The sequence below is a fragment of the Nannospalax galili genome, unplaced genomic scaffold, assembly GCF_000622305.1.
Source record: "Nannospalax galili isolate Female #2095 unplaced genomic scaffold, S.galili_v1.0 scaffold161, whole genome shotgun sequence".
Classification (NCBI taxonomy): domain Eukaryota; kingdom Metazoa; phylum Chordata; class Mammalia; order Rodentia; family Spalacidae; genus Nannospalax; species Nannospalax galili.
This window is the reverse complement of record NW_008348586.1, coordinates 2796919-2808304: the sequence shown is the minus strand read 5'-3', so window position 1 is coordinate 2808304 and position 11386 is coordinate 2796919. Positions and strand designations below refer to the sequence as shown.

Below are 11386 nucleotides of genomic sequence, written 5' to 3'. Positions count from 1 at the left end.
ATCTTTTTCATAGTTATGTAGAACCCTGAGACCCTCTTCATTCACCCGCTACCCCCCAATCCCTCCAGACCCCCACTAATTGCTCCTTTAGCTCCTGTAAAATGCTTGGCTGCTGCTTTAGACATGCCTAGACATGGCCTGGCATGCCCTGACCCCTGCCTGCTATTCCCCCCAACTTCCAGGAAACTATAGATTAAGCATGCCCGGGCATGAAAACTGCCCTATAAGGTAAAAACAGAGACTCCTGGCCCCACAGATAACAGTCAGCATATTCCACAGCCCTGAGGATAGCACCTACCAATAAGAAACTTCCAGGGCCGCATCTTATACATCCAATCATTTTAAAATTATGTTTGCGCGCACGGGCTCCTTGAACCAACTAAAATGTATCTTTGGTATCTACCCCCCTTGTCTAAAACCTATATAAGGCTCCACTCTCCCTTACTCTTGGCTCTCAGGATGGATGCGTTGAGTTGGTGAGGTCTGCCCTTTAAGGTAAAAATGGAGACTCCTGGCCCCACAGATAACAGTCAGCACATTCCACAGCCCTGAGAATAGCACCTACCAATAAGAAACTTCCAGGGCTGCATCTTATACATCCAATCGGTTTAAAATTATGTTGGCGCATGCGGGCTCCTTGAACCAACCAAAATGTATCTTTGGTATCCACCTCCTCTCTTTGTCTAGAACCTATAAAAGGCTCCACTTTCCCTTACTCTGGGCTCTCAGCACGGATCCGTTGAGTTGGTGAGGTCTGAGGGCCCGAGCTTAAGCCCGAATAAACCATAAACCTTTGCTTTTGCATTTTGGTGTGCTGGGTCCTCGGTGGTCTTTTTGGGGTCCAGTGGATGAGGTTCAACAAGAGGACAACTTTGTGGAGTCAGTTCTCTCCTTTAACCATTAGGAGGGTTCCAGGGATCAATGCTATTATTAGGTTTAAGAGTAGGTACCTTCACCTGCTAAGCCATCTCACCAGCCCACTCTTAAGATTTTTATGTAAAAATAGAAATTAGATGTTGGAGAGATGGTTTAGCAGTTGAGAACACTGGTTGCTCTTTCAGAGAACCCAGGTTCAGTTCCAGCATCCACATGGTGGCTAACAATCATCTATAACTCTAGTGCAGGGGAGACTATGCCCCATTTTGGTCTCTGTGGCTACTGCATACACAAGTGCACTTACATACAGGCAAAACACGCATACACACACATAAAAACTAAATCAATCAAGGGCTGGAGAGATGGCTCAGCAGTTAAGATCACTGGCTGTTCTTGCAGAGGAGCCTTGTTCGATTCCTAACACCCACATGATAGCTAACAATCATTTGTAACTCTTCATCTGATGCCCTCTTCTGACCTCTGAAGCATTGCATGACATGGGTACGCTCACATACATGCAGGCAATACACTTATACACATAAAATAAAAATAATAAAAATCTTTTTAAAAATAATAAATAAATTAAAAAAATATAAATTAGCCAGGCATGGTGGCATACATCTTTAATCCCAGCACTCAGAAGGCAGACACAGATCTCTGTGAGATTGAGGCCAGCCTGGTCTATGTAGCAAGTTCCAGGCCAGCCAGAGCTATATAGTGAGATCCTGTCTTAAAAGATTAAAAAAACAACAACAACAACAACAGTAACAACAAAACCCAGATCTGGAGAGATAGTTCAGTAAAGTGCTTATCAAACTGAGTTCAATCCCCAGAACACATGCAAAAAAGCCAAACGTGGTGGAGTTTACTTGTAATCAACACTGGGGAGATGGAGACAGGCAGATCCCTGAGGCTCAATGACTAGCCAGTCTAGCCTAACTGGCAAGCCCCAGGCCGGTATGAGACCCTGTCTCAAAATACAAAGTGGACAGTATCTGAGAACAACACCCAAAATTGACCTCTGGCCTTTACAAGCACACACACACACACACACACACACACACACACGTAGGTAAGATAAATAAAGGAATAGAGAGATCTATGTATATGTGATAAATCAAGTCAACAAAACGTTCATGGGAGAATCTAGGTTGTAGGTACATGAGTGTTTGCTGTACAATTTTGCTTTATGTCTAAAATTTTTTGCAGTAGGCTAAAGAGAAAAAAGAAACAAACTGAGGCATCGGCCTAAGTTTAGGATCACAATGATGCTGCTTATCCTCTGATCCTACTCCAGAGCAAGCTGGGAAAACCTAACAATTTTCGGTCTGTTGCACTAGAGAAGCAGTGCTTAGGTGCTTACCTGGACCACTACAGCATGAGTAGATACAGGCAGAAGACACTAGAGGTTCCACTTGAGAAGTGTCACCTTCATAACATCGACATTGTCACAATTGTTCAGTAAAATCTCAGAAATTAGGTTCAAGGCTAAGAAATGGGCAGATGGTATACACTCACTCATGAACTCTGCTGTCACCATAGAGATCACTCAGGCCGAAGCTGATGTAGTGCCAGTGCTCAGGGATGTTGGCAGAAGGACTTCCCACATTCCTATACATGCTAACATAATCCAAGGGGTCTGGACCGCCCAACCTGCAAAAGACAAAACACAGAGGTGTCAATGTAAGCCTGGAAACCAGACATCAGGCTAAGAAGCTTTGCTCTGCAAACACCAAAGGCCTCATCCTAGAGGAACCTAAAGCAAAAGATAACTAAAGGGAGGTGATGTTTCTTTAGGGATGAGCCAAGGGATCAGCAGCTGAGACTGCAGGGTTTCACTGTTCAGGAAGCTCCCTTCTCTTACCTCCAACAGGCAGGGCCACTTTTAGAAATAAAGCAGACTTAGTAGTTACCCATTTTGCTTTCTCCTGTTTCAAATTGCTAACTCCAAATGGATTGGCAGGGATTACTCTTCTATGGTGCCTATCAACAGGCTTCAAGACAAAGAGATACATCCGTCAATCAATGGACTCTGTTGAATGACCATCTAGAGCATCCTCAACAGGCATCATTCCTAGAAGTACAGGCTCCATTCTACACCTGCCTCTTAAACAACTAGTTCCTGACAGACTATAATATGCCCTCTGTTGTTTCTTTTTTTTTTAATATTTTATTTTTATTTTATGTATATGAGTGTTATACCTGCATGTAGATAAGTGTACCCATGTCATGCAATGCCCACGGAGGACAAAAGAGGCTGTCAGATCCCCTGGAACTGGAGTTACGGATAGTTGTTAACTGCCCTGTGGGTGCTGGGGTTCAAAACTGGGTCTTCTGCAAGAATAGTCAGTGTTCTTAACCGCTGAGCCATCTTTCCAGCCCCTATTGTTTCTTCTAAACACACGGCAGACTCCTGTCTACACAGACTTGGCCTGAATGTCATAGACCAAAACTGGTCTTTTATCAAGGAAAGTAACAAAGGCCAAACTTCAGCTAGCTCAGCTCTACACAGAGCACTGCAACATAAACCAGGCTGAGCCCTGTGAGCACCTGCATTCGAAAGATGATTCCAGGACACTCTTATCTCAAAGGAAGCACTGGGATATTACATGACCTGAGGCCTTTAAGGACCACATTAAATTTCCCTCTAAATCCATCAGAGTAGTTGAGGAAGCTCTTTAGTCATTACCTCCCTAAAGATTTAATTCAATAAAAGATGCCTTTAGTAATTAGTGTTTTAAGAAAACACATCAAACAATTACAACAATAAAGGCCCACTTTCCTACAAAATGAATAGGAAAATGTAGTAGTCTTTAGAAACACAAAGCAGGAGAAGTCTGTACTGAGCCCACAAACTCCACTCTGAGCTGCCTCCCATGGACCACTCCACAGACTGTAGAACCTTTTCTTGCCTCTGAACATATGATAGAGTACACTCTCCAAGTGGGCTAGGTTGCTGAGGGAAAGCTAACGGCCAAATAAAAGACATGGTACAGGAGATCCCAACAAGTATGCCAGGACCATGCAATCCAAACCCTATTTTAAAACCAGTAAGTCTAGTTTTATCCTCTTTGCCAGGGTATTATTTGTCTTTGTAGAAATCCTTATTCTCTGCAAGGAAATGCTAAGTTATTTATAGTTCTATATAAGAAAGAAAGTTACTACAAATAGCTTAGAATCTCAAGGGACAAATTTCCATGTCTGTCCTTAACTGTGATTTCACTAAACCATCTAATTCCGTAACCAACTGACAGAAGAAAAGGACAGAGAGCTCTAGAAGGACCCCATTATGGCTACAAAACCCTAGCACAGATGGGGATAACTACAGGCCCCCTAACTTCCTTCTACAAACTCCTAACTCAGCCCCTGCTACAGTGTCCATCCAGCAACAAGCAGGGAAACTGTGCTCACTGTCCCTGCTCCACCTGCCAGACCACTGCAGCTCCTTCCAAACAAGTCTCCCAGGAGATGTCACATCATGGAAGGGCTTTATGAAGAGCTAGAGTGGTTAAGAGTCAAACAAAGTTAATCTCATCCCCAAGTTCAGGGGGTTCTGCTCTTCTAGTCACTCTCAGATGAGCCTGTGGAAAAGTATACTGTACACTTAGGAAAAGATAAGGCCCAGAGCATCCCTTATCTTAACTTCTTTAATACCTGACTTCTTTCTATACAGCAACCCTGCCAGACTAGAGTTGACCCAGGACACCAGGCTCTGCCTTTCTGCTTTGATCCTTGCTTGTGAAAATCTCTACTTTCAGCTAGAGTATCCCTGCTGGCCAGAGACTACTAGCTAAAAAGCCAGTCCTCTGCAGACCCAAGCAGCTTTGTCAGGCATCCTGTTATGAGAATCAGAGGGGGTGGTAAGACACTAAATGTAAGGGATATGAATAAATTTCAATGTCTTAATTTTGCAAACCCCTCCAAATCACAGGAAGAACCAGCCACTGAGCTAGCTATTCTCTTAGATTTTTCTGCATGTAGGTGGTATTTCTTATTTCACAAAGTGCTGTACAGTCCTCCTTATTTGTCACTGTATACTGGCCCATCTCTGAAGACACAGCCAGCAAAAGGCTTGTAGCAAGAAGAAAAAAAAAGCTGTAACTATTCTTGGTCCTTTGTATAATGCCTCTATACATTTAACATATAACTCTGTCCTTGATGACCATTTGGGTGGCATAAAAACAGTTGTCCAATTCTGTGCAAGGACTTCTTATCACACTTAAAACAAGACCTGAGCAAACAGCATGGCAAGGCCAGCCCCACTGTTCTCATGACATAAGACAAGTTCATCACAACGCAGTTAAATACTGAGGTGCAATTACAACATTGATTAAGTTAGCAAGAGCTGCCTTCTACTCAGAAGAGTTCTTTAAAACCTCTCTCAACCTGAGAACAGTTTGCCTGCCACAAAGGACTTCACTGTGAGCCATTCCTCCTGGTCACCAGGACAGAAGAGGCTAGTTCCCCATGCTTTCAGCTTTCTTTACATCCTCCTACTAATACCGTGAGCTAGCCTCAGTCCTGTTCAGTCTAGCAACTGCCATCCCTAACAGTAGTAAGAGGTTGTCATGGAGGAAAAAGACTCAGTTCTAAAGGGGGAGGAACCAGCAAAGATATCCACTTTCCTTTTGAGATCTTTTCAATATAGGCATGCTGCAGTTGCCCCAAGTAGTCATCCAGAATGTTCCGAAAGAAGTCATCTAATACAGTGCCTGCATGAATGTGGCTATTCCTTAGTCTATTTTTGGAAAGACCACAAGGACAGGTCCCCATAACACCTGTTTTGTTTGAAGGCATATGGACGAAAGAGGTTGCCAACAGTAATGGGGAAGGAGAAAAGGCATCTCTACTCCATGGGCAGTCCACTTGGAAATTGATCCTTTACTGAGCCATTTTAGAGTTACTGGGTCTTCCCAGAGAAACTGAAATCCTGAAGATGAAGACAGGAAGCTCTTCTTCCCGCTGCACTTCGTTCCTCCCTGTCCAGGGCTCAGGCCTCCATCATGCATTTCCCACAAGAAGTGGGAAGCTACAGTCCCTCACTTCCATCATGAGCCAAGGCACAGCTCTCCCTGAGTCTGCGCTTAACTAAAGCAAAGCAGCTGCAAAGCCAGAAGCAAGTTCTGCTCAAAGAACTGCGTGTGCAGAGTAAGCAAAAAGTTTATCTGGAAGAGTTGCTCTGTCAAACTTCAAAAGCAGCAGCTTCACCCTGACTGACAGAGCTCCTGAACTCATCGGGAAGGCACCTAAAGGAGGCCTAGTCCTCAATCCTTCCCAAGCACAATGCCCGCATCTTGCTCCCTCCTCACCCATACAAGAGCCCCGGCCTCGGACCGTCCTAGCCTATGCCTTCCCGTGCCCTCCTCCTCCTTCTGCTCCTGCAAAGCCCTCTCATATGCTCCCGAGGCTCCGCCTCACCTCCCCCATTCCAGTTCAGCCGCCCCTTGGCTTCCCCTAGTCCACTAATGACCCCCTACAGGCGCCCCCTCCTTTCTACTCCTTTACAGTCTCTCATACCGTCCCCAACTCCTGCGTACACCCCCCGTTCTCACTCAATTCTCCTAATCCCGGCTAACCCCTCACTACTCACCGGATCCGTTAACCCCTTTGTCCCCATTCCCAACTTCTGTCCTAACTCCTTCCCCAGCAGCAGGAAGCCCCTCGCTCCCAAGAACTTCAAGCATTTTCTTTCTCCTCCCCCTCCCGCAAACTACTCGGTTCCAGCGTTCCAAGCTTTCCTGGCCAGCCCCTGACCTCCCCAGGCCCAGAGCATACCAGTACTTGACGATAGCGGTAACCTGGAGCGGGTTCGGCTGGTCGGGATAGAGGCGGCGGCACTCTCCGTAGATGGCGTGCAGACCCGGGGGAAAGAGTGAGGCAAAGGCCGGAGGGGCACTGGGAGCAGGGGCCGGGGGCGCGGCGGGGCCGGGGGCGACGCTAGGCCGCAGCTCCGCCATCCCGGCGCGTAGGGCGCAGGGGCACCCGGGAGGGTAGAGGAGGAAAGTGCACCGATGGGCCAGCGGACGGACTGTGGGTGCGACCCCCCGAGGCTATGAGGGGGCTGCAGCGAGGTCTAGGTCCGCGCCTGCGCACCCGGCTCTGTCCGACGGAGCCGACGCCGCGGCGGAGTCAGCCAGAGGGTGCAGCGGGACCGCGGGGAGCCCCAGGGGGCGGGGCGCGGTGTGCCCTCTGCTGACATCCATTGGTTGGTGTCATTGCCAGTCATAAGTGGAGAAGGCGTGACTTGACAATAGGCCCCGCCTCCCTCTCCTGTGCTGGGAGTGTCCCAAGGATCTTGGTCTCCCCCTAGCGTTAGGAGGAACCCAGTTTTAAATAGGGGCGTGGCAGCTTTCTAAAGGTGCTAGGGACCCACGAAAGCACTGCTAAGTGCTTGACTTTGTTTTGCTGACACTCTAACAACGACTTTAATACAATCTGACAAAGGATTGGCCCATTCACTTGTGTGTCATCAGTTTTATATACTACAGCTCTTTTAATATTTCTTGGTATTATTGACTAAAGGGTCCCTGCAACTTGGCGAGGCAGGGAAATAAACACTCCAGGGGAAAGTGCCAGGCTGTTTTGAAAGCATCTACATATACCTTCTTTTCACCTGCATATTCTCACCTATCAAGGTCGAGCTCCTCTTGAATTTAGAGATGCTAAAGCAGTTCCTCATGCCTTTAATGATCAAAGATCACCTAGATCTATAGCTCTGAATGCTAATCTTCAGACAACTTCACCTGTTAAATTTATGGCTATTCAGGGGCAAAAAATGTGAAAAGCAATGTCTGTATAGTTTTTTCCTCAATCTAAATTTATATCATTTGAATGCTTTCCCTTTGTTTTAGGAATACGTCCTTCCTCTGTGTGTGTGTGTATATATGAGTGTGTGTGTGTGTGTGTGTGTGTATGCACGTGTGTGTGTCTGATAAAATTTCTTTCAACACCGGGCGTGGTGCCGCATGCCTTTAATCCCAGCCCTCAGAAGACGAGGCAGGGGAACTCTGTGAAATCGAGGCCAGCCTGATCTACACAGTGAGTGACAAGCGGGTTGGGATTAGGGAGACCCTGTCAAAAAATAAAAATAAGGGGCTGGAGAGACGGCTCAGTGGTTAAGAACACTGAATGTTCTTGCAGACGACCCAGGTTCAGATCCCAGCACTCAAGTGGCAGCTAACAACTGTTTGTAACTCCAGTTCTAAGGAATCCGGCGCCCTCTTCTGACCTCCGCGGGCATTGCACGACATGGGTGCACTTCCATACATGCAAGCAATACACACACATAAAATAATAAAATATTTTTTCATTAAAATAAATAAAAATTCGTTTCTATTAGGATGTGAGGCACTAGGAGATGTTTAATTCATTTCTTTTTGAGCATCTAACCCAGGGTCGTGCATGCTGGGCAAACATTCTAACCACTGAGTAATTCTCTCTGTCCTGGAGATTTTTATTGATGTTTTATAGAACTCAGATAGTGGCTGAAGAGATGGTTCAATGGTTAAGAGCACAGACTGCTCTTACAGAGGACCTAGGTTTGATTCCCAGCACCTACATGGCACCTAACAATCGTCCATTACTCTAGTTCTAAGGAATCCAACGCCTTCTTCTGACCTCTGTGGGCATTACACGACACGGTGCTCTTACACACATGTAGGCAATACACTCGCACAAAATAAAAATGAAAAATAATAAATAAAAAAATTTTAAAGTCGGGCGTGGTGATCCACGCCTTTAATCTCAGCACTTGGGAGGCAGAGGCAGAGGAAAGCAGATCTCTGTGAGTTCAAGGCCAGCCTGGTCTACATAGTGAGTTCCAGAACAGCTGGGACTACAGGGAGACCCTGTCTCAAAAAGACCCCCCCCAAATTATTTATTTATATATTTATTCATTTATTTAATGTGTATTCATGTACTACCTGCATGTAGTAAGTGCACCCGTGTCTTGCAATACCCGCGGAGGTCAGAAGAGGCTGTCTGATCCCTTAGGACTGGAGTTAGCCATCACGTGTGGTTCAAATCCCAACACCCACGTGATGGCTAACAACCACCTGTAACTCCAGTTCCAGGGGCTCCAACCCCGTCTTCTGACTTCCGCAGGCATTGTACGACTCGGTGCACTTACATGCATGCATGCAATACACTCATACACATAAAATAAAAATAACAATAAATATGGAAATTTTATATTGCCCAAGTGAAGGAATAGAGGAGTGGCAGGACTAACCTGTAAAATTCAAACACCTGCTAACTACTGACAAATTCAAACCCAATTACACACAAGTACTCCCAAAGACTCCCAAACCTAAGCACGCATTGTGAACCCCTTCCAAAGGACTACAAATCCAAGTAAGCAATACAATCATGACTTTGCTGCGCTTTAATCTGTGCAGACTACAAATCCCACAGTACCAGGCGCCGGAAATACAACGACCAATCTCTTAAACCAGGCGGGACTCCGAGCTGTCTGGAGCGCTAACTCTGAGGCAAGGCATGCTGGGGATTGTAGTTCTTCTGAGGTGCGGTCGGGCCGTTCCCCGGACACTCAGTGCCGGCGACTAGACTGCGCATGCGTGTCAGTGGCTTTAGCAGCGGACCCGGCTGGCAGTTCCTTCCTTGGAAGGAGAGAGTCTTCTGCCATGGAGTCCTACGATGTGATCGCCAACCAGCCTGTCGTGATCGACAATGTGAGTAGCGTCTTTCATATCTCTAAAGGGACTGCGCTCTCCTCCAGAAAGGATCGTTTCCCGGGTTTCAGTCTAGGCCGCCGGCTCTTTGTCACTGGCCCGGCCTGTCAGGCGGGTTCAGCAGCCGCCGCCTCCGTCCTCCCCTCATCCAGAGCTTGCAGGCGGGGCGGCCAGCCCGCATCCGTGGGATGGAGAGCATGGGGATGGACAAAGAGAAGACTTATAGTGTGAACGCGGTTCTTGCACCCTTGGCTGGAAGGGCCTTAACCGTGCTCTGAGATCCCGGCACCCGCCCCCTCCCCAGTTTTCCCTCACTCTATTAGTTATTCTTGCTGTCCATCTTGGCCCATTGGTCCCGCCTCTGGGCCGTGCCGGATTAGGACAGCACTCCTCAGTTATTGGCTGGCGCGAGTGTCGTTATTCCGGCCGCCATAGTGTTGCTTCTGTACAAGGGACGGGGCGGGGCTCTGGAGCTGTAGGGATTGGCTTCCGGGACTCCCGGATGGGTGCGGGACGCGAGAGCCGGTCCGCGGGTGGGGAAGGGCAGTTTCCGTGGGTACGCGTGGGAGGGGCGTAGTGGAGTGTATCTGGGTGGGGCCGGATCATCTGGTGCCAGAATCGGCCATAGGATTTCAGTTGCTTCTGTGGTTACAAATTGTCGTGGATAAACGTCCAAAAGAAAGGAGTGACAAAGCAGGCGAGAAGGTGCTTTATGGGGGGCGCGGAGATTACCACCGTATTTGCCGGGTTCTCTAGGCATTTCCAGGGCGCCTTGCGCCTACATGCTAGTTGAAGCCTCACAAAAAGTACAAATGATTACGAAAGAAGTTTGTTTCTCGTTTCACGGATGAGAACACGGAAGCTTGAAGCGATCAAGGTCATACCGCTGCGGTGCCCTATGAATTCAGCGCCTTAGCGAAATATCAATCCTTTTGCTAACATCACTCCACAAATGCATCAATAATGATACATAGAAAGAACCTAAATAAATTCTTCTTTTATAAGGTGGGACAGTTGTCTTCTGTGTCTGTATTCTATTCAAGGGCTGATCCCACCAAGACTGGTTAGAATCTTCCTGTGCTGTTTTTAGGTCCCTCCATTTAGGCAAACCTGCAGTCCCTTCTGTCCTAGGCTTGATTCTATCAGAGTCACTGTGTTGCTCCAGCCCTTAAGATTTGGGCGCACCACTAGGTTATTTGCATCCTCTTGCTTGTACTTTTGCTCTGGAAGGTTAGATGGGGTTTCTTTAGTTTATGCAGGAAGGTGAGCATTGAGAGATTTTTTTTTTCAGCCATCCAGTTGAGGAACCAAGACACAGGTATCTTTCCAAGTTCTTCAGTTTTTCAAGGAAAGATGCTTATTTGTTGTAAGCTGTCCTTTGTTGTAAACTGCTTTAAAAAAAAAAAAACTTCACTATTTTTACTTTATGTGATGAGTATTTTGCCTACGTGTATGTAAGTGCACCCATGTCATGCAGTGACCATGGAAGTCAGAAGAGGGCATCGAATCCCTTGGGAACTGGAGTTATGGACAGTTGTTAGCTGCCACGTGGGTGCTGGGAATCAAACCTAGGTCCTCTGCAAGAGCAGCCAGTGCTCTTAATCACTGAGCCATCTCTCCAGCCCCAGGGAGGAGTTTTAATTCAATGGGACACCTCATTTTGAGAGGTTTTTGTTTTGTTTTTTGGTCTTCCTCACTAGATAATTTAATTCTCCTGGGGAAAAACTGAAATTCCTTTACTTTTTACTAGTCTCTTTACCCACCCCACTCTATATAGTACCTAGGTCTTGGCACTAATTTCTTTCTCTTTTTTTTTTTTT

General features: G+C 46.7%; 2 protein-coding genes across 4 annotated transcripts in view; one reads left to right on the top strand and one right to left on the bottom strand.

The window, feature by feature from the left end:
* Sufu (SUFU negative regulator of hedgehog signaling) overlaps positions 1–7035 on the bottom strand; it is a 132039-nt gene extending 125004 nt beyond the window's left edge. For both annotated transcript variants that reach the window (XM_008845656.3, XM_008845657.2), the window contains exons 1-2: positions 6652–7035; positions 2395–2529 (exon numbers count right to left, since the gene is read on the bottom strand). In XM_008845656.3, the coding sequence (XP_008843878.1) occupies positions 2395–2529; positions 6652–6833 (317 nt within the window). In that variant the 5' untranslated portion in view covers positions 6834–7035. The remainder of the gene's footprint in view (positions 1–2394; positions 2530–6651) is intronic.
* A 2379-nt stretch (positions 7036–9414) lies between these two features.
* Positions 9415–11386, top strand: part of Actr1a (actin related protein 1A) — a 19956-nt gene continuing 17984 nt past the window's right edge. For both annotated transcript variants that reach the window (XM_029569634.1, XM_008845655.2), the window contains exon 1: positions 9415–9566. In XM_029569634.1, coding sequence (XP_029425494.1) covers positions 9519–9566 — 48 coding nt within the window. In that variant the 5' untranslated portion in view covers positions 9415–9518. The remainder of the gene's footprint in view (positions 9567–11386) is intronic.